Source organism: Tachypleus tridentatus, chromosome 10, assembly GCF_004210375.1.
Source record: "Tachypleus tridentatus isolate NWPU-2018 chromosome 10, ASM421037v1, whole genome shotgun sequence".
NCBI classification, from domain to species: domain Eukaryota; kingdom Metazoa; phylum Arthropoda; class Merostomata; order Xiphosura; family Limulidae; genus Tachypleus; species Tachypleus tridentatus.
The window spans coordinates 9,385,590-9,410,352 of NC_134834.1; the positions used below are offsets into that span (position 1 = coordinate 9,385,590).

Here is a 24,763-nt window from a genome sequence, read left to right on the forward strand (position 1 = left end):
ACTTCCTTTATGGTTTTATTTTCCACCTTATACATTACAGGACTACTTCCTTTACGGTTTTATTTTCCACCTCATACACTCCGGGACTACTTCCTTTGCAGTTTTATTTTCCACCTCATACACTCCAGGACTACTTCCTTTATGGTTTTATTTTCCACCTCATACACTCCGGGACTACTTCCTTTACGGTTTTATTTTCAACCTTATACACTCCGGGACTACTTCCTTTACGGTTTTATTTTCCACCTCATACACTCCGGGACTACTTCCTTTACGGTTTTATTTTCCACCTCATACACTCCAGGACTACTTCCTTTACGGTTTTATTTTCCAACTCATACACTCCAGGACTACTTCCTTTATGGTTTTATTTTCCACCTCATACATTAAAGGACTACTTCCTTTACGGTTTTATTTTCCATCTCATACACTCCGGGACTACTTCCTTTACGGTTTTATTGCCCACCTCATACACTCCAGGACTACTTCCTTTATGGTTTTATTTTCCATCTCATACACTCCAAGACTACTTCCTTTACGGTTTTATTTTCCACCTCATACACTCCAGGACTACTTCCTTTACGGTTTTATTTTCAACCTCATACACTCCAGAACTACTTCCTTTGCAGTTTTATTTTCCACCTCATACACTCCAGGACTACTTCCTTTACGGTTTTATTTTCCACCTCATACACTCCAGGACTACTTCCTTTAGGGTTTTATTTTCCACCTCATACACTCCAGGACTACTTCCTTTACGGTTTTATTTTCCACCTCATACACTCCAGGACTACTTCCTTTACGGTTCTATTTTAATTCAATAAATCTTAGGCCTACTTTTGTTATATAAGTCTTAACTTTAATACTTTCTCAACAACTAGAACAAATATACTACGTATATCTCTTTTCATTCTATGTGATTGAAGTCCACTACGCATGCGTTACGATTCAGAGTAGATGATCTAAAGAAACCATTGCACGCTGCTTCGAGCTTTACTGCCACCTAGCGGCAGTGAGGAGAAGTTTGATCGGATGAAAGTTTACGATCGAATTCACTCATAGTGACGTATATAACAAGTGAACAATAACAGTATAAATAATAAAAAAAAAAAAAAACGCTGTTGCTAAATTGCTAAATGCCGTATCATGAGTAACTCTTGATGGTCAAGGTTTTATTACTTGACTTTCTACAACCTGCTAGTAACAACAAGAGGAGGGCTCTTCAGATCGTATCAGAAACTTTCCCTCGCCACCGAACATAGAGTATTGTCAATTTCTAAACTCGCTGGTGAGGGTTGTCAGTTTCATAGCACGTGATGGTATATCAGATCTGAATGTAAGTAGGAAATAGATTATTTGTGCATCAATGTTTGTGTGTTGACGTGGTTATCATATATCATAATTATATATATATATTTAAGTTGTCATCTATTAAATGCGGAAATACTTTAAGTGACATTAATTTAATGTTACAGATAAATCTAGATTTAATGTTTAACCCTATTTCTTAAATTACTGTCATATTTCTTAAGCCACTATCCTATTTCTTAAGCCACTATCCTATTTCTTAAGCCACTGTCCTATTTTTTAAGCCACTGTGTCAAGAGTAAACCACATTCGCAAGCGATATCGGAATATTTTCGCAGAGATTTAATTAGTTCATGACTGGCTATAGAGATATCCATATTATTACATAGTGCGAGAATACTATGGATCTTTGTATTCCCCGAGTGTACCACGAGTTGTTTTCAAACGAACAATACAGCTGACCTGTCGTTCTGGTCATTAAATCAATCGATAACTGAAAACTGATAACTTGACAATTTGTTATTCAGTTTTTTCTTCGAAACAAGTTTTGTCAAATCTAACTAACATTTACGCGACTGAATACGTTTCAGTTGCTCCAATGTTTTTCTTTCGTATTAAACAATCTCATGACAATATGTCACTTATAAAGTGAGATAGTATAATATAAATTAATTGTTATGACAATATATCAGACGTCATGTGTTATTACATAACATAGTAATGACTAGGAGATATAACAGTATATCAGTCGTCAAGTGTTATTGCATAATATAGCAATGGTCAGGTGTTATAACAGTATATCAGTCGTCAAGTGTTGTTGCATAATATAGCAATGATCAGGTGTTATAACAGTATAATCAACTCTACCTTTGAACAACTGACCAGAGTCATGGAAGCTGCAAGACTCTTGTTCAGAGTTATGTAAAACGAGTAGTTTTGATATGACTAGATATAATCCAAATATCTCTACAGCTCTGTTGCACGTTGTATGTACATAACCAAAGTTAAGTTCCAGTAACGTAACTAGTCTCTCAATTCTTGCGTGGTTTCGGATAATCCGGAGCTGCTAATTATGCTGACCATCAGTGAAGGAAAGGAAGTTACTCAACATCACGCACCGCCAACTCTTTAGCTTACATTTTTTATCTACATAGCACTCTTAGAACGTAACCAGAACCTCTTAGAACGTAACCAGAACCTCAAAGCACGAAATGTTAAATTTATTTTACTTCTAACGGGACACAGACTTGGATTCCACAGACTGATAGTTCACGCTTTGATCTTTAAATCCTGTCTACACTGGTGGTACACTAAACAGATATGTTTTCTTATCATAAATAATTATTTCATTTAAACAAATGAAAATTATAAGGCGATATGAGAGGAGACGGTCCGGCATGGCCAGGTGGGTTAAGACGTTCCACTCGTAATCTGAGGGTCGCGGGTTCGAATCCCCGTCGCACCAAACATACTCGCCCTTTCAGCCGTAGGGGCGTTATAATGTTACGGTCAATCTCACTATTCGTTGGTAAAAGAGTAGCCCAACAGTTGGCGGTGGGTGGTGATGACTAACTGCCTTCCCTCTGGTCTTACACTGCTAAATTAGGGATGGCTAGCGCAGACAGCCCTCTAGTGGCTTTGTATGAAATTCAAAAACAATTATGAGAGAGGATTATTGTACAAATCGATATTTTAACCAGTTTTTAACAGTATTGTTAAACAAATATCAAAACCAGTTTAGAATAAAACCTTTATCAAACTTACAAGTTTGGGAAATAATTAGAGAAATTGTGAAGAAAAAATAATTGAATGATAAAGAAATATAAAAATATTTATCAATAACACAAGTAATAAATTAATTAGATCCCAAAACGTACAGATAAACCCTAAAACCTATTAAAATATCCATATAAACCACGATGAATTACCTACACACTGCATCCATGGAAATTGAACGAGTGTCACACCGAGCTATGGATTAGCCTAAAACACCTGACATGCGATTAGCCTAGATTTCGTGTCAGATAAAGCGGTTAAAGTAGGACGTTGCGTTTTGTTTTCAACGTTGTTCTGACCTATAAAGAGAGCATAACTTTGAAACACGAAACACTGCGTGTTTGTATGTATTTGTTTTTACTTAGCTACTATCAAGCATTTAATAACTGTACGAGACAGCAACACTGTACACCAAGAATACTGAAAGGGCTTATTACCGTTGTTAAGTGGGTGCCTGACAACGGTAACTATAGTGACACAACGAAGCAAAAGCCTACTGAAGATTGCAAACCTTTGGCGGTCAAATTCTGTATCCCTGGTTCTCACCATACGTATAACCACTTTTGTCCAATGTCCCAGACCTCGTGTGTTTGGCCTTAATAAAATTGTTACAGTGTCTTTGATACATATATGTTTCACCAGTATCATGGTACAAACCGGTATCCCAGTTGTTAATAAATAAATGAATATATATATTTAGTCTTAGCTTGAATGTTAAAAACATATATATATGTAATGAAACGTTATCAGAACAATGTTATTGTAAGGAACAACCGACGAAAATTTGTTAATCAACACGAAAAATGAAAACGTAAATTTTCGGAATAAAACAAGTTAACACAGAATTTTACTTCCTATTTCTAAATACCGAAAGATGGCGCTATATTCGGACTTGATAATCCATCACGTACCTTCCTCGGGTGATTTTCTTCCTTTGTTTTGTTTGTTTGTTGTAGAGTAAAACCACGTTGGGCTATTTGCCGTGTACATCGAACCCCGGATTTTAGCGCTGTAAGCCCGTAAACTTACTCGAAGCGATAAACATGTGTTACGACCCACTGGGGTCTTCGTGTTCCAGTTGGCTACAATATTAACTGCAGGTGTCTCTACTTTCATATTATTGTGAGGTGCACACCACAAAAAATTCTCCATTATTGAGAAATACTTGTTGTTTATTTAGCGACACAAGTACAGAACTGGTAGTTATTCGAGTCAACAACTTATCCCTAATCCAAATACATTTTCATCCTGGAGTTAGTGGAAGTTCACTGTTATTAAAACATGAAATGAACTTTAAACACAACAGAGAAATGAAGACTGGTGATGACGAATCTGATGAAGTAAGAGTGGTTTTACAACGTGTTTCTTTTGTTTGTTTGGGAATTTCGCGCAAAGCTACACGAGAGCTACCTACGCTGGCTGTCCCTAATTTAGTAGTGTAAGACTAGGGGGAAGGCAGGTGGTCATCACCACCCACCGCCAACTCTTGGGCTACTCTTTTATCAACGAATAGTGACTGACCGCCACATTATAACGTACCCACGACTGGAAAGGCAAGCGTGTTTGGTGTGACGGGGATTCGAACCCGCGACCCTCGGATTAGGAGTTGAACGCCTTTACCCACATGGCCATGCCGGACCTTGTTTCTTTTGTATAGAAGACATAAACATAAATATAAACAGAGATGAGTGAATATTTTACCGTACTGAGTCAGATACAGAGATGATGGACTTTTCAGAGACAGAGGTAGAGAACATTATTTCACAAGCAAAACGTTTCTAAAAGAAAAAAAAACAAGAAACGTTACTTTGCGTTTACGGATATTTACTAACGGTACTCGAAGGAACTGTGTTGGAAGAAATCTTGTACAATGCCCTGTAGGTTATCACCCTAACCCTTCTACTCTCCCACGCCGCTTATGTTAACATCCAACCATTTACTATGGCGCCCCCTACAGGGCAACAAATATTTTAATTGTCTGGTGCAAACGTGATTCAACCACTTTGATTATTTACCTCATGGGAATAATATATTGTCACTCACGTACTCGGGCATTACTCTCTGTTCCGGATCGTGATGGACGTTGACCTATAGAATATTTTCGCGTCCATCATATCTATATATCTATAAAATTGTTTTTTTATTTATTTGTGTACGAATGCGTTTGTGAAGAACCAACAATGAAGTTGTTTTACTCTGCAACGCCTGAATTTTCCAAAAAAAGACCAAACTTTGCTTGTCGTGTCGAAACGTTGCGTGTCTTTTGAAAAGAATGTTCACTGTTTCGAGTCTGTTGTCAACTTTCGTTCGGTGTAGAAAAGAAACAAAACAGAACGTACTAAGTGGAGTAAACGTGGTCACGTGAATCGTTGTTTTTACTGTCTGAGGAAGAAACTGTTCACCTTTTAAACAATGGTAATGCTGTAATGTGAATATTAATCCCAGTATTCGTCTATAAAGAGAAGCCCAGAAGTTGGTGGTTGATCGTGTTCCTTTATGTCTCTATCACTTCTAAATTAGGGACAGCTGGTGCAGATGGTGGATTTCTAATGATACCTTTCTTGTGTCGTCGTTACCACATGGTAATAATCGTGGATTTCTAATGATACCTTTCTTGTGTCGTCGTTACCACATGGTAATAATCGTGGATTTCTAATGATACCTTTCTTGTGTCCTCGTTACCACATGGTAATAATCGTGGATTTCTAATGATACCTTTCTTGTGTCCTCGTTACCACATGGTAATAATGGTGGATTTCTAATGATACCTTTCTTGTGTCCTCGTTACCACATGGTAATAATGATGGATTTCTAATTATACCTTTCTTGTGTCCTCGTTACCACATGGTAATAATCGTGGATTTCTAATGATACCTTTCTTGTGTCCTCGTTACCACATGGTAATAATCGTGGATTTCTAATGATACCTTTCTTGTGTCCTCGTTACCACATGGTAATAATCGTGGATTTCTAATGATACCTTTCTTGTGTCCTCGTTACCACATGGTAATAATGATGGATTTCTAATCATACCTTTCTTGTGTCCTCGTTACCACATGGTAATAATCGTGGATTTCTAATGATACCTTTCTTGTGTCCTCGTTACCACATGGTAATAATCGTGGATTTCTAATGATACCTTTCTTGTGTCCTCGTTACCACATGGTAATAATGGTGGATTTCTAATGATACCTTTCTTGTGTCCTCGTTACCACATGGTAATAATGATGGATTTCTAATCATACCTTTCTTGTGTCCTCGTTACTACATGGTAATAATCGTGGATTTCTAATGATACCTTTCTTGTGTCCTCGTTACCACATGGTAATAATCGTGGATTTTTAATGATACCTTTCTTGTGTCCTCGTTACCACATGGTAATAATGGTGGATTTCTAATGATACCTTTCTTGTGTCCTCGTTACCACATGGTAATAATGATGGATTTCTAATCATACCTTTCTTGTGTCCTCGTTACCACATGGTAATAATCGTGGATTTCTAATGATACCTTTCTTGTGTCCTCGTTACCACATGGTAATAATGGTGGATTTCTAATGATACCTTTCTTGTGTCCTTGTTACCACATGGTAATAATGATGGATTTCTAATAATACCTTTCTTGTGTCCTCGTTACCACATGGTAATAGTGATGGATTTCTAATGATATTTTTATCGTGTTCTCTCAAAACTTTCGGTTACCAGCAGTCACCAACAGCCAGCAAGCCTGGATTGGTAAAGGAAACAGTTGTTTCTTAATGCTCTTATTTTCGTAATTTATAGATAAACAGAAAAGGAAACACATGATAACCAAACATGTTTGTGTTAGAACAAAGTCACATTGAGCAATGTGTTATATCTACTGCAGGGAATCTAACCCCGGATCGTGGTTCTACAAAAATTAACCATCTCTTTGTATTTAATATGGCTTGTTTGTTTGTTTGTTTGGAATTTAGCGCAATGCTACTCGAGGGCTATCTGCGCTAGCCGTCCCGAATTTAACAGTATAAGACTAGAGGGAAGGCAGCTAGACATCATCACCCACCGCCAACTGTTTGGCTACTATTTTACCAACGAATAGTGGGATTGACAGACACATTATAACGCTCCCAAGGTTGAAAGAATGAACATCTTTGGTGTGACAGATACTCGAACCCACGACCCTCAGATTATGAGTCGAGCGCCCTAACCACCTACCCATACTAGGCCAAGAGGGATAACTCTATTTATTGAGTGAGATTACCTATACGTAGGACCTTCTTACAGTAAAACATGAGTCTGAATGTTTCATGTGTTACTGTGTGTTTTAAGTTTCCTATAAACCACATTATTAACTTTAACACGTTAATGATCCCTGTTAAAGAATTAACATTGAACTAATATTTGTAAATATATAAATTTAGGAAAACAACGACTCTTGTTTAGCGACATCTAGTGACTCAGCGGTAAATCTGAGGTTTGCAATGCAAATAATCTGGTTTCGAACCTCGTGGTACACACTGGCCTAACACACCAAACAGACGACCTCTAGGATTGGCTCCCTCCCGGTGACGCCGTGATAATTCTGAGAACTTATAACTCTAAATTCGAGTTTCTATTCCAGCGGTAAAAGAGCACTTGTAGCGTGTTGTGTAGCTTTGCGCTTATAAAACGATCATTAGAGATATTTCTCTAAACGTGTTTGAGGATTAAGAGTAATATTTGGCAAGTTCTGTACATGTGTTAGATGTTTAGAATTAACATGACAAAAATTGTTTCGGGTGTCAGTCTTCTCCACTGCCATAGTGCCCTACTTTTTCGTTTAGCGTTTTTGAGCAAGAGAGAGTGGTCATCGAGAGGTTAACAGCCAGCAGAAACAAACGTACAAGTTGTCATGTTGTAATCAACAGGTACCCACGCGCTAACAACGCAAAAGCGTGACATGTCATTCGAGAGCGTGCTGAGCGCGCGCGTTTGATAAGCAGAGCAGTTTATTAACCATCCCAGATATAGAGAGGTCCACAAAAATACAACAACAACACACTATAACCAGATTTTTACTTTAAAATATTTGTTTGGTGACCGATTGAGATTTATTTTAAATTTTACACTTAATATATTTGTACAGTTAAAAAGTAGATTTACAGCCCAGTAAATCAACGCCAAGTGTACGGACTTACAACGCTAAAATCCGAGGTTTAGTTCTTCTGCTGGACAGCAACATTACATAGCTTTAGTTCTTACTGAAGTTACAATGTCTTCCGACAGGTCTCTCTATAAAAAATAAGCAAATAGGAATTTATTGTTTTTAGGCCTGACACTCATTTATCCTTATAGCACCACCTTGCGGGTTTTCTTCATTCTCTGCTATATCAAACAGATATATTTTGGTAATAATAACCAACTGTTGTATTTCTATCGTAGTTAACGAGTACCACACATGTGTTTGGAATATAACAACAACTGATTGTTTTCTTATTGTTGTAACTGACATACACCTCACATGTGTATATTTTGCTATTAATAATTGACTGTTTTATTTTTATATATCACACATTCTGAGTTTTGTTTGGTTTTTACAGCTCTGCCCCCTAAAAAATCATTAAAATAATTGAGAATAATAGTTGAGTCAGAGTGAATGTGTGGGTGGTTGGGTGGGTGGGTGGTGGTGATTCACAGATGGTTTGTTTTTGAATTTTGCGACAAACAATTCGAGGGTTGTCTCCCATTCTAAATTACGAAGGAACAATTCAAAGTAAGGCAGCCAGTTAACACCACCCACCATCAACCCTTGGGCTACTCTTTATTAACACCACCCACCACCAACTCTTGGGCTACTCTTTATTAACACCACCCACCGTTAGCTCTTGGGCTTTTCTTTATTAACACCACCCACCGTTAGCTCTTGGGCTACTCTTTAATAACACCACCCACCACCAACTCTTGGGCTACTCTTTATTAACACCACCCACCACCAACTCTTGGGCTACTCTTTAGTAACACCACCCACCACCAACTCTTGGGCTACTCTTTATTAACACCACCCACCACCAACTCTTGGGCTACTCTTTATTAACACCACCCACCACCAACTCTTGGGCTACTCTTTAGTAACACTACCCACCACCAACTTTTGACTACTTTATTAACACCACCCACCACCAACTCTTGGCTACTCTTTATTAACACCACCCACCACCAACTCTTGGCTACTTTTATTAACACCACCCACCGTTAGTTTGGCTTTTTTTATTAACACCACCCACTGTTAGTTTGGCTACTTTTTAATAACACCACCCACCACCAACTCTTGCTACTTTTATTAACACCACCCACCACCAACTCTTGCTACTTTATTAACACCACCCACCACCAACTCTTGCTACTTTTATTTAGCGCCGCCCTCCACCAACTCTTGGCTACTTTTATTAACGCCACCCACCACCAACTCTTGGCTACTTTTATTAACACCACCCACCACCAACTCTAGGCTACTCTTTAGTAACACCACCCACCACCAACTTTTGACTACTTTTATTAACACCACCCACCACCAACTCTTGGACTATTTTATTAACACCACCCACCACCAACTTGGCTACTTTTATTAACACCACCCACCGTTATCTCTTGGCTTTTTTTTATTAACACCACCCGCCGTTAGATTTTGCTACTTTTAATAACACAACCCACCACCAACTCTTGGCTGCTTTTATTAACACCACCCACCACCAACTCTTGGGCTATTTTATTAACACCACCCACCACCAACTCTTGGGCTACTCTTTATTAACACCACCCACCACCAACTCAGCGGCTACTTTTATTAACACCACCCACCACCAACTCTTGGGCTACTCTTTATTAACACCACCCACCACCAACTCTTGGGCTACTCTTTATTAACACCACCCACCACCAACTCTTGGGCTACTCTTTAGTAACACCACCCACCACCAACTTTTGGACTACTCTTTATTAACACCACCCACCACCAACTCTTGGGCTACTCTTTATTAACACCACCCACCGTTAGCTCTTGGGCTATTTTTTATTAACACCACCCACGCTAGCTCTTGGGCTACTCTTTATCAACTAAAATGGGGATTGAACGTCACATTATAACGTTCCTACAGCTGAAAGAGTCAGCATGTATGGGCATCGCAGTTGAATCTGCAACACACGGGTTGCGAGTCGAGTATTCTTACTTTATATATAGATACATATGTTGTCGTGTTTTCCAGATTTTAATATTCAAACATTTCTATCAAGTGGAAGCAAAACGATATATTTCTCGGGCACCACGTGCTTTGAATCAAGTATTTTAACTTTAAATCAAGCATTTTAACTTTAAATCAAGTATTTTAACTTTGAATCAAGTATTTTAACTTTGAATAAAGTATTTTAACTTTGAATCAAGCATTTTAACTTTGAATCAAGTATTTTAACTTTGAATCAAGTATTTTAACTTTAGATCAAGCATTTTAACTTTAAATCAAGTATTTTAACTTTGAATCAAGCATTTTAACTTTGAATCAAGCATTTTAACTTTGAATCAAGTATTTTAACTTTGAATCAAGCATTTTAACTTTGAATCAAGCATTTTAACTTTAAATCAAGTATTTTAACTTTGAATCAAGTATTTTAACTTTTAATAAAGTATTTTAACTTTGAATCAAGCATTTTAACTTTGAATCAAGTATTTTAACTTTGAATCAAGTATTTTAACTTTAGATCAAGCATTTTAACTTTAAATCAAATATTTTAACTTTGAATCAAGCATTTTAACTTTGAATCAAGTATTTTAACTTTGAATCAAGTATTTTAACTTTGAATCAAGCATTTTAACTTTGAATCAAGCATTTTAACTTTGAATCAAGCATTTTAACTTTGAATCAAGTATTTTAACTTTAAATCAAGTATTTTAACTTTGAATCAAGCATTTTAACTTTAAATCAAGTATTTTAACTTTAAATCAATTATTTTAACTTTGAATCAAGCATTTTAACTTTGAATCAAGTATTTTAACTTTGAATCAAGCATTTTAACTTTAAATCAAGCATTTTAACTTTGAATCAAGCATTTTAACTTTAAATCAAGCATTTTAACTTTGAATCAAGCATTTTAACTTTGAATCAAGCATTTTAACTTTGAATCAAGTATTTTAACTTTGAATCAAGCATTTTAACTTTGAATCAAGCATTTTAACTTTAAATCAAGTATTTTAACTTTGAATCAAGTATTTTAACTTTTAATAAAGTATTTTAACTTTGAATCAAGCATTTTAACTTTGAATCAAGTATTTTAACTTTGAATCAAGTATTTTAACTTTAGATCAAGCATTTTAACTTTAAATCAAGTATTTTAACTTTGAATCAAGCATTTTAACTTTGAATCAAGTATTTTAACTTTGAATCAAGCATTTTAACTTTGAATCAAGCATTTTAACTTTAAATCAAGCATTTTAACTTTGAATCAAGCATTTTAACTTTGAATCAAGCATTTTAACTTTAGATCAAGCATTTTAACTTTGAATCAAGCATTTTAACTTTAAATCAAGTATTTTAACTTTGAATCAAGTATTTTAACTTTTAATAAAGTATTTTAACTTTGAATCAAGCATTTTAACTTTGAATCAAGTATTTTAACTTTGAATCAAGTATTTTAACTTTAGATCAAGCATTTTAACTTTAAATCAAGTATTTTAACTTTGAATCAAGTATTTTAACTTTGAATCAAGCATTTTAACTTTAAATCAAGTATTTTAACTTTGAATCAAGTATTTTAACTTTGAATCAAGCATTTTAACTTTGAATCAAGTATTTTAACTTTGAATCAAGCATTTTAACTTTGAATCAAGTATTTTAACTTTAAATCAAGTATTTTAACTTTGAATCAAGCATTTTAACTTTAAATCAAGTATTTTAACTTTAAATCAAGCATTTTAACTTTGAATCAAGTATTTTAACTTTAAATCAAGCATTTTAACTTTGAATCAAGCATTTTAACTTTGAATCAAGCATTTTAACTTTGAATCAAGCATTTTAACTTTGAATCAAGTATTTTAACTTTAAATCAAGTATTTTAACTTTGAATCAAGCATTTTAACTTTGAATCAAGTATTTTAACTTTGAATCAAGTATTTTAACTTTGAATCAAGTATTTTAACTTTGAATCAAGCATTTTAACTTTGAATCAAGTATTTTAACTTTAAATCAAGTATTTTAACTTATGAAACATGAAATATCAGTGTGAAAATAGTGTTATGGCTGCCACTCGGATGCGTCTAGAAACAAAGACCGAGATGGCTTCCCGCCTGATTGGAACAGATATTATTGTTACTGACCAGCTTCCATCCGTGGAAATATTTATTGTTATTCAAGTTTTTAGTTCCGCAAAACTCAGTCGTGTCAAACAGTTCCGTACTATCTATAATTCTCTATTAAATAATATGTATAATAGACAGCAATAGTATGACTGGAAGACACCAGAACGTTCAGAAATGTATGGCATTTTACTTTAGCAGTGACAATAACTATTGGCATAAGTTAAGACTAACCATTAAGTTGATTTATTCAGATGCTTGACAATAAGGTGGTTTGGAAGGATACTTAAGGTCCTGGTACAAGACCCCAGGACAACAAATAAACTCGGACACAAGCAATCACAGAGTGATAAAATCTGTCAGGGGAAGAATAGAAAGTGATTTTATTAGGCCTACTGACGATAAGTATGTTCAAACAAAGAAGCACTAAATGCGCATGCTCTGTGTCAATAACCTTGCTCACTGCGTGCGTAATGGAAATTGAGCTAAACAAACTGCGAACGCGTGCAATTAAAAATTATAACAAAATTGTCCACCAGAGGGCATTGAAAGAAACTTAACTTGTTGCAGAAAACAGTCATTTTTCAGAGAGTTTTAGATGATATTACGTCACCTTAGACGTATCTGTTTAGTTCTATATCAACTTTTATCCATTTCTTATCGGTATCTGTTTGTGAGATGACCTTCCAGTTATCACGCCAGGTACACGAATCCTAGGATGCAAGGGTCGCGTCCCGTAGCTGCAAAATCGTGCTCAGTACTTTAAAATCGTCGGTTCGCTATAAGAGTGATACTCAAACCTCAATATTGGGCAGAATAAAATAGCCCATGAGTTGGCGGTTGGTACTGTTGACCAGATTAAACAAGATAACTGTTATATTGATTAGAAGAACTGACCACTGTGTAAACTGGACTAGGTGACAATTATGATGAGTAAGAAAACTGACTACTATGTGTGTACTAAGAGAGCTAACCACTGTGTAGACCAGACAAGTTGATTATTTGGACAATACGAAGTCACCGTTGTGTAGATTAAGTGAACTGACCATTATGTAGACTGGACAGACTCACCGTTTTGACAGCTAAAACAAAGGTTTTGTCTATACGTACGCATTGACCACAAGAAACAAACAATATAGTTTCAACGAGAATCGATATTGGCCGATGATCGTCTAAGATATTTATTACCACGTTTTTGACGAAATTCTGTTTTTGTAGAAACACAACAAATCAGTCGCACCTTTAAAAGTAGGCATTGTTGTATGTTGGAGTAAACAGTGTTATGTGCTGGACATAAACAGTGCTATCTGTTGGAAATAAACAACGTAATAAATTATGAACAATCTTACAAGTTAGAAATAAACGTGGACAAAGTTAGTGGGCAAAACCTCGTTACAAAATATTTAAAAAGTGAGTAAAATAACAAAAATCACAGAAAGTGATAACAAAAGAAACAGAATTTAAAATGATGGAATTTATTAGTAGTTTAAACTTGTTTATACACAAACAGCCACATTAGAAAGCATAGTGTTAAGGGATATCTGTCCCTAGTCCTATTTCTGAATTACTCACCAATCAGCAACGCTCACTGTCCGACTTTTAAATAATTAACTCGATAGACTGTCACTCTTATAACTCATCCATAACTTAAAGTGCAGTGAGTGTTCAATAGTTTCGCGATGTAAACCTTGGACCTATCGATCTGATACCCGACACGTTAAACAGCATTGCGTATTCTATTCAAACGAGTAGCAGTATAAAGGTTTGTTCGTTTAAGGAAAGAATTTGAACTGAAATGAATTCGAAATTTCTTGAAGGATTGTTTGTTTTGGTTTTGAATTTCGCCCTAACCATCCCTAATTTAGCAGTGTAAGACTAGAGGGAAGGTAGCTAGTCATCTATACCTACCACCAATTCTTGGGTTACTCTTTTACCAACGAATAGTGGGACTGACCGTCACATTATAACGCCCCCGCGGCTGAAAAAGCAAGCATTTTTGATACGACAGGGATTCGAACTCGCGACCCTCTGATTACGAGTCGAACGCCTTAACCCACCTGGCCATGCCGGACCTTCTTGAACGAATGGACATTAGTTAATAAAGCGTGAAACACTTTTGTGATTCACACGAGAGAGAGCAAGAGAGAGTATATTACGTAAGAGAGAATAAAATGGCTGAAAACAAACAGACGATATGCGAGAAGTATAATCATGTTTTTTTGGGAAACATTTATGATTAGCTTGTGAAATAGTTAAGCCTATTTTGTGCCTTCCAAACAGCAGAAAATATACCTGGTTCGATTGTAATAGGGTTAACTCTACATTCTGCTTTGTTAATAGTGCAAAATATTTCTGGTTAGACTATAACATAGTAAAGTCTACTTAATTCCTGCTAAACAGTGGAAAATATTTCTGGTTAGACTGTAACATAGTTAAGCCTACTTTGTCCTTGCTAAACAGTGGAAAATATTTCTGGTTAGATTGTAACATAGTTAAGCCTACTTTGTTTTTGCTAAACAGTGGAAAATATTTCTGGTTATATTGTAACATAGCTAAGCCTACTTTGTACTTGCTAAAAATGCTTTGTTCTCGTTACTTATCCTAATAAAGATTTTTTTCCTGAAGTTTAAACAAACAAAGTTTCAGAAGTAGGGTTTCACTGTCGTTTATCATACTTTTAATTCCCAGAGTTTGAACTGAATTTGTTCTTTATGAATTGTAATATGATGTCTTTTTGTCAAGCTCCTACATAAAAACAACAATTTGTTATTGGTAGGTACGTTACTGTCTAAAGTTAACTAGGAATGAGCCTGATAGCTTGTGCATCGACATGTATATTTCTGTCTAAAGTTAGATAAGAATGATACTGTTGTACTTTGTGTATAATTAGGTATATTTCTGTCTAAAGTTAGATAAGAATGATACTGTTGTACTTTGTGTATAATTAGGTATATTTCTGTCTAAAGTTAGATAAGAATGATACTGTTGTACTTTGTGTATAATTAGGTATATTTCTGTCTAAAGTTAGATAAGAATGATACTGTTGTACTTTGTGTATAATTATGTATATTTCTGTTTAAAGTTAGATAAGAATGATACTGTTGTACTTTGTGTATAATTAGGTATATTTCTGTCTAAAGTTAGATAAGAATGATACTGTTGTACTTTGTGTATAATTAGGTATATTTCTGTTTAAAGTTAGATAAGAATGATACTGTTGTACCTTGTGTATTATTAGGTGTTTATGTGCCAGGAGAGTGAATCCTATCTTATTTATGACAGTATTAGAAGTGTTAGACAGTTCGTATGGAATTAGGACCGTCATTTATCTTTAATAACGCGTGTTAGCGTCACAAACTACCATTGGATGATTTTATTTATGCTATTGTAACATTTAGAAACTATAGGCTTGTCCCTTAAACCTCATTAGACCAGATGGCTTCTCATGTCTTCTGTAGCTACATGACTCACGTTTTATATGCTTCTCTTTGTAGCTGTTTGACGTATTGTAAAGTACCACATGTTTTAGTTTGTTCTCTGACCATTAGGGGGAGCATGATCACTTTTATTAAAATAAAACTGCTTTTCTCAGTTAAACCTCAAAACTCGAACCCATGATACGGCTAACTAAGCTCTATTAGAAAATAATCTGATCCTGTGTATACAACAAATAGCTTCACTCAAATAAGAAAGAACCACGTGCTTGATAGTTGAGTGACCAAACTGGTCAGTACTCTATATATGCAAAAACGGCTCGTTTGGATTGAGAAAATATTTTACGTAGAAGAGCGAACAACGTTTCGAACTTCTTCGGTCATCGTCAGGTTCACGAAGAAAGAAAGAGGTAACTGACCGGAAGCTGACCACATGTTTGGAAGGGGTTGTGTAACTGAGTGTCGGATTGTAAAGGGTGGTGTTAGATGTTTGAATATATAATTTTATTTTATTATATTTAATATAATAATATTTAATATATTTAATTTAATACTATATTTAATATTTCCATTAAAAACCTAAACCAAGACAAAAACATAGAAATTATAAAAGCAGATAAAGGTAACGCTATAGTCATAATGAACACGAATGAATACATCCAAAAAATGAATAACATCCTATCAGACACGAACAAATTTAAACCAATACACACAAATCTAACCAAGACACACGAGACGCAACTGAACAAATTACTACTACAAATGAAAAAAGCCAACACAATTTCACAAACACTTTATTCCTACCTACGTAAAACCGACTCACGCACACCGCAAATATACGGCATCCCCAAACCTCATAAGCCAGATTGTCCATTACGACCAATAATGTCCACATACGAATCGTTTAATTACAATCTTGGTAAATACATAGCATGGGCATTCTCCAAATATGTAACATCAGCCAGCTCATTCATCAAAGACTCTTTTAATTTCAAGTCTAACCTAAATCAACTTAATCATAAAGCCTTAATGGCCAGTTTCGATGTTATATCCCTCTTTACAGAAGTTCCAACCACTGAAGCCTGCAAGATAGCCTTAGAACTCTATATCCGAGACCCTAACCCAACTATAGACATTCCCAGTAACCAGTTAGCTAACCTCATAGAATTCACCACGATAAAGACAAACTTCATGTTCAACAACCACAACTATATACAAACAAATGGCCTAAGCATGGGCAACCCAGTATCACCAGTTCTAGCCAATATTTTTATGACACAAGTTGAAACACAAGCAATTAACACAGCATTACATCCACCACTATACTGGTACAGATATGTAGATGATACGGTTGCTGGATTCAGATCTACAGAACACATACTTAATTTTTTCAATCACATTAACTCTATACATCCCAACATTAACTTCACATGTGAACAGGAAGAAAGCAATCAAATATCATTTCTTAACCTCAAAATTACAAGAACCGACACACAATTCAAAACAGAAATCCACCGAAAAATCACCCATACTGGACTATACATTCCTTGGGACTCAGCACATGAAACAAAACAAAAACTCAACATACTAAGAAACCAAATAAACAGAGCCATAAAACTATGCTCACCAGATAAAATTAACGATGAATTAGACAAAATAAAACAATACTTCATCAACATCAATAAGTTTCCTCCACAAACCGTAGAAAACATTATACGCACACACCTAGACAGAAAGCAAAATCAACCAACAAAAGTAAATATATCTCACGAATCAAAAACCACGAAACCATATACTGCTGTATACCATATATTCCTGACATCAGCAAACAAATAACCAACATTTGGCAAAAATTAGTAACAAAATATGACATTCCAGTTAATACCAAATTTATTCAAAAACCAGGCACAAAACTGAGGTCTATACTATGTAAAAACTACACTGACAAACACCACACCAACATTATTTACAAAATACAATGTTATAACTGCCACGACTTCTATATTGGAGAAACAAGTAGAAAAATGGAAACCAGATTCAAAGAACACAAAAAGTCACCTTCACACGTTTTCAAACACTGCAAGTCAAATAAACACAACATAACCATAGAAAACACTCAAATACTAAATAAAGAAACAAACATAAACAAACACAAAATTAAAGAAGCCTTACTTATACAACAACTTAAACCCAAAATAAACCAATACAAAGGAACACCTTTATACCTATATTAAATATAATAAAATAAAATTACATATTCAAACATCTAACACCGCCCTCTATATTCCTCTACATTCAACCTCTTCCAAACGTGTGGTCAGCTTCCGGTCAGTTACCTCTTTCTTTCATTGTGAACCTGACGATGACCGAAGAAGGTCGAAACGTTGTTCGCTCTTCTATGTAAAATATTTTCTCAACCCAAACGAGCCGTTTTTGCATATAAATTTCTCTACAAGTGGGTTTCTCGACATCACTGATCAGTTCTCTCCTCCATGAGTTCTATACAGTAACAGCGCCCTCCAGAGGCCGGAAATAAAAACAAAATACATTTTGTTACGTTTAAGTTTTCACCCATTTAAAGATAATTTTGAAACAATAAAAGAAGAATACATTCTGATCAAACAGAAACTCGGTGAATGAATTGCACAGGAATTGTACTCTGAGCATCAAACACTTCGACCGAACGTTTGTTATTGTTCATTGTTTTCTACGATTAAAACAAGCAATCAAAAAAAAAAAAAAACGAAACAGAGAAAACACTCATTCAACAGTAGCCACGTATGCCATAGTTTTATTCTCTGTTTGTTTTGAATTGTGAGCTAGCTGACCCTAATTTAGCAGTGATAGAGAAGAGAGAGAGCATACTAATCATTAAACAATGTCCACCTCCAAGCAGTTAATGTAATTTTCAACATTTTCGTTTGAATCTGTGATGTTTTTCCATGAAATTAACGGTAACTGCTATACATTGAAACGATCCTCTGAGATTTTATATAAATAACGTTATTAGGTGATTTGACAAGTGAAATAAACTAATTAGGTATTCTGTTAATTAACAGCACTACGTGAAAAGCTGGCGGTGAAGGACATTAAAAAGAACATTCTAGTAATAGTTTAATTCTAAAATCAGCGTAGCAAGTGCTTTCACGTAAATACCGTGTAATGAACTGTCTCACATTGTCTCACGCATGATGGTGTAGGGGATACAGAAGGGGCAGTGTCACGTGCTCTTCCATAATCTAGCATATAATCGTGTGAAAAATAACGTAAGTTTCCCATATAATAGCGTGAAAATTATCAAAGTAAAAAATACAGGTATGGGAGTGTTAAGAAAGTAGCGCAATGAAACTAATTTAACTCCACAAACAGGTGTATTTTTCTTTAATCCAGTAAGACAGGATGAAAAACGGACAACAGTATCCTTGGGTCATAATGGGTAAAGTCTGTGGTCATAGCAAACAAAATCGTTTAGGATATTCAATTGTACCGATTTAATTCGCGATGTAATTTATTAGGACGTATTTCATCAAAGTCAACTTACTAGATGTCGCTGTTGTTGTCCTGGTCTGTGTGACAATATTTATTTAAATATGTAAATTTTTATAAATAAATAATTATATTTATTATTATTATTATAACTTGGTTAAAATACATTCTGATATGTTGGAACAGATGAGAAAGTCGTGACTTTCAATATATATGTGAGTCTATTGTTTTTATATTACAGAAGAATAATGCCGATCAGGACTTTTGCTTTTACAACAGTTCTGTTGGTAAGTCAAACACGAGAAATATTTGTATTCTGTTTCGTGAAGAACTGAATGTTTTTAATTTTCATTTTATCCACTTACTTTGTTCTTTAGTCGAATCCAATTAACCATCTCATTTTTTTTCATTAATTACCATTATTATATAATTTTAATTATAAACACCCGTTTTCTTGTAACGGTAGTTACACAGATTTTATGTTAAACTTGTTCCAATTCTCTTACTTTAAATTCAACAATATTTTATCCTTGTGAGCATGTCAAGTAGTTTGTTTTACTGCCATCTAGTAGTTACATTTGGTACTAAATAACAGTTCTTTATTTTTTTATAAATATAATTAATTGTTAACCAACGACTATAGGTAATGATTCTATTATTCCATTATTAGAATATAATATATTGTTGTGATATGAATCCATTTTCTTTACTACACCGACACAGTTTTACAGTATGTAAAATATTAATAATACTAACAATTATTATGTTTTCATCTCTTTAATCTGACTCTTAACAACTTTTAGATTTCCGTGACGGGGGCACAGAATTTTCACTCAAACGTCAGCCACGTGGACAAAGATGTCGGCAGCGAGATGGTCACGAGCAGGACACGAGGTAGTTAGTCCCGTCTTAATAATAATTTAAATGCATCTCAAGGAGTTGAGATAATTGCTTCGTGTAAAAGACTTGTAGAGTGGGAACAAAGCTGTACGACTGTGAGAGGCATAAGTTGAACACAGGGTAGGAATTATTAAAAACATTACAGATCTTGACGTCACACGAAGTGGTCCAGGAACATGCAGTGGACCAACAGTAATATTTGTTTGTTTGTATTTAAGCACAAAGCAAGCCATGGGTTATCTGTGCTGTGATCACCATGGGTGTTGAAACTTGGTTTAAATGTTATAAGTCTTACATTTACCGCTGAGCCATTAGTAAGCAAATATTAAAATCGTTTAGACTTTAGACGAGGAACAAACTGAGATACCTTGCAATTATGATGTTCAGGTATTAACAAGTATGATATCCAAGTATTAACAAGTATGATATCCAAGTATTAACAAGTATTATGTCCAGGTATTAACAAATATGATGTTCAGGTATTAACAAGTATGATATCCAAGTATTAACAAGTATGATGTCCAGGTATTAATAAGTGTGATGTCCAAGTATTAACAAGTGTGATGTTCAGGTATTAACAAGTATGATATCCAAGTATTAACAAGTATTATGTCCAGGTATTAGCAAGAATGATATCCAAGTATTAACAAGTATTATGTCCAGGTATTAGCAAGTATGATATCCAAGTATTAACAAGTATTATGTCCAGGTATTAGCAAGTATGATATCCAAGTATTAACAAGTATTATGTCCAGGTATTAGCAAGTATGATATCCAAGTATTAACAAGTATTATGTCCAGGTATTAGCAAGTATGATATCCAAGTATTAACAAGTATTATGTCCAAGTATTAATAAGTATGGTGCTCAGATATTAACAAATATTATGTCCAGGTATTAATAAGTGTGATGTCCAAGTATTAACAAGTGTGATGTCCAGGTATTAACAAGTATTATGTCCAGGTATTAACAAGTATGATGTCCAGGTATTAATAAGTGTGATGTCTAAGTATTAACAAGTGTGATGTCCAAGTATTAACAAGTATTATGTCCAGGTATTAGCAAGTATGATATCCAAGTATTAACAAGTATTATGTCCAGGTATTAGCAAGTATGATACTCAAGTATTAACAAGTATTATGTTCAGGTATTAACAAGTATGATATCCAAGTATTAACAAGTATTATGTCCAGGTATTAGCAAGTATGATATCCAAGTATTAACAAGTATTATGTCCAAGTATTAATAAGTATGGTGCTCAGGTATTAACAAATATTATGTCCAGGTATTAATAAGTGTGATGTCCAAGTATTAACAAGTGTGATGTCCAAGTATTAACAAGTGTGATGACCAGGTATTAACAAGTATGATGTTCAGGTATTAACAAGTATGATATCCAAGTATTAACAAGTATTATGTCCAGGTATTAGCAAGTATGATATCCAAGTATTAACAAGTATTATGTCCAGGTATTGGCAAGTATGACATCCAAGTATTAACAAGTATTATGTCCAGGTATTAGCAAGTATGATATCCAAGTATTAACAAGTATTATGTCCAGGTATTAGCAAGTATGATGTTCAGGTATTAACAAGTATGATGTTCAGGTATTAGCAAGTATGATATTCAAGTATTAACAAGTATTATGTCCAAGTATTAATAAGTATGGTGCTTAGGTATTAACAAATATTATGTCCAGGTATTAATAAGTGTGATGTCCAAGTATTAACAAGTGTGATGTCCAAGTATTAACAAGTATTATGTCCAGGTATTAATAAGTGTGATGTCCAAGTATTAACAAGTATGATATCCAAGTATTAACAAGTATTATGTCCAGGTATTAACAAGTGTGATGTCCAAGTAATAACAAGTGTGATGTCCAAGTATTAACAGGTGTGATATTCAGGTGTTAACAAGTATTATGTCCAAGTATTAATAAGTATGGTGCTCAGGTATTAACAAATATTATGTCCAGGTATTAATAAGTGTGATGTCCAAGTATTAACAAGTGTGATGTCTAAGTATTAACAAGTGTGATGTCCAAGTATTAATAAGTATGATATCCAAGTATTAACAAGTATTATGTCCAGGTATTAGCAAGTATGATATCCAAGTATTAACAAGTATTATGTCCAGGTATTAGCAAGAATGATATCCAAGTATTAACAAGTATTATGTCCAGGTATTAATAAGTGTGATGTCCAAGTATTAACAAGTATGATATCCAAGTATTAACAAGTATTATGTCCAGGTATTAACAAGTGTGATGTCCAAGTAATAACAAGTGTGATGTCCAAGTATTAACAGGTGTGATATTCAGGTGTTAACAAGTATTATGTCCAAGTATTAATAAGTATGGTGCTCAGGTATTAACAAATATTATGTCCAGGTATTAATAAGTGTGATGTCCAAGTATTAACAAGTGTGATGTCTAAGTATTAACAAGTGTGATGTCCAAGTATTAATAAGTATGATATCCAAGTATTAACAAGTATTATGCCCAGGTATTAGCAAGTATGATATCCAAGTATTAACAAGTATTATGTCCAGGTATTAGCAAGAATGATATCCAAGTATTAACAAGTATTATGTCCAGGTATTAGCAAGTATGATATCCAAGTATTAACAAGAATTATGTCCAGGTATTAGCAAGTATGATATTCAAGTATTAACAAGTATTATGTCCAGGTATTAGCAAGTATGATATCCAAGTATTAACAAGTATTATGTCCAGGTATTAGCAAGTATGATATCCAAGTATTAACAAGTATTATGTCCAGGTATTAGCAAGTATGATATCCAAGTATTAACAAGTATTATGTCCAGGTATTAGCAAGTATGATATCCAAGTATTAACAAGTATTATGTCCAGGTATTAGCAAGTATGATATCCAAGTATTAACAAGTATTATGTCCAAGTATTAATAAGTATGGTCCTCAGGTATTAACAAATATTATGTCCAGGTATTAATAAGTGTGATGTCCAAGTATTAACAAGTGTGATGTCCAAGTATTAACAAGTGTGATGACCAGGTATTAACAAGTATGATGTTCAGGTATTAACAAGTATGATATCCAAGTATTAACAAGTATTATGTCCAGGTATTAGCAAGTATGATATCCAAGTATTAACAAGTATTATGTCCAGGTATTAGCAAGTATGACATCCAAGTATTAACAAGTATTATGTCCAGGTATTAGCAAGTATGATATCCAAGTATTAACAAGTATTATGTCCAGGTATTAACAAGTATGATGTTCAGGTATTAACAAGTATAATATCCAAGTATTAACAAGTATTATGTCCAGGTATTAACAAGTATGATGTTCAGGTATTAACAAGTATAATATCCAACTATTAACAAGTATTATGTCCAAGTATTAACAAGTATTATGTCCAGGTATTAATAAGTATGGTGCTCAGGTATTAACAAATATTGTGTCCATGTATTAATAAGTGTGATGTCCAAGTAATAACAAGTGTGATGTCCAAGTATTAACAGGTGTGATATTCAGGTGTTAACAAGTGTGATGTCCAAGTATTAACAGGTGTGATATTCAGGTGTTAACAAGTATTATGTCCAAGTATTAATAAGTATGGTGCTCAGGTATTAACAAATATTATGTCCAGGTATTAACAAGTGTGATGTCCAAGTATTAACAAGTGTGATGTCCAAGTATTAACAAGTGTGATGACCAGGTATTAACAAGTATGATGTCCAGGTATTATTAACAAGTATGATATCCAAGTATTAACAAGTATTATGTCCAGGTATTAGCAAGTATGATATCCAAGTATTAACAATTATTATGTCCAGGTATTAACAATTATGATGTTCAGGTATTAACAAGTATGATGTTCAGGTATTAACAAGTATGATATCCAAGTATTAACAAGTATTATGTCCAGGTATTAGCAAGTATGATATCCAAGTATTAACAAGTATTATGTCCAGGTATTAGCAAGTATGATATCCAAGTATTAACAGTATTATGTTCAGGTATTAACAAGTATGATATCCAAGTATTAACAAGTATTATGTCCAGGTATTATTAACAAGTATGATATCCAAGTATTAACAGTATTATGTTCAGGTATTAACAAGTATGATATCCAAGTATTATCAAGTATTATGTCCAGGTATTAACAAGTATGATGTTCAGGTATTAACAAGTATGATATCCAAGTATTAACAAGTATTATGTCCAGGTATTAGCAAGTATGATATCCAAGTATTAACAAGTATTATGTCCAGGTATTAGCAAGTATGATATCCAAGTATTAACAAGTATTATGTCCAGGTATTAGCAAGTATGACATCCAAGTATTAACAAGTATTATGTCCAGGTATTAGCAAGTATGATGTTCAGGTATTAACAAGTATGATGTTCAGGTATTAGCAAGTATGATATTCAAGTATTAACAAGTATTATGTCCAAGTATTAATAAGTATGGTGCTTAGGTATTAACAAATATTATGTCCAGGTATTAATAAGTGTGATGTCCAAGTATTAACAAGTGTGATGTCCAAGTATTAACAAGTATTATGTTCAGGT

General features: G+C 34.3%; 1 protein-coding gene across 1 annotated transcript in view; it reads left to right on the forward strand.

The window, feature by feature from the left end:
- Positions 1-1,204: 1,204 nt before the first annotated feature.
- Positions 1,205-24,763, forward strand: part of LOC143228003 (uncharacterized) — a 33,704-nt gene continuing 10,145 nt past the window's right edge. The window contains exons 1-3 of the mRNA XM_076459352.1: positions 1,205-1,336; positions 19,549-19,594; positions 20,111-20,201. Of these exons, the coding sequence (XP_076315467.1) occupies positions 19,556-19,594; positions 20,111-20,201 (130 nt within the window). The 5' untranslated portion in view covers positions 1,205-1,336; positions 19,549-19,555. The remainder of the gene's footprint in view (positions 1,337-19,548; positions 19,595-20,110; positions 20,202-24,763) is intronic.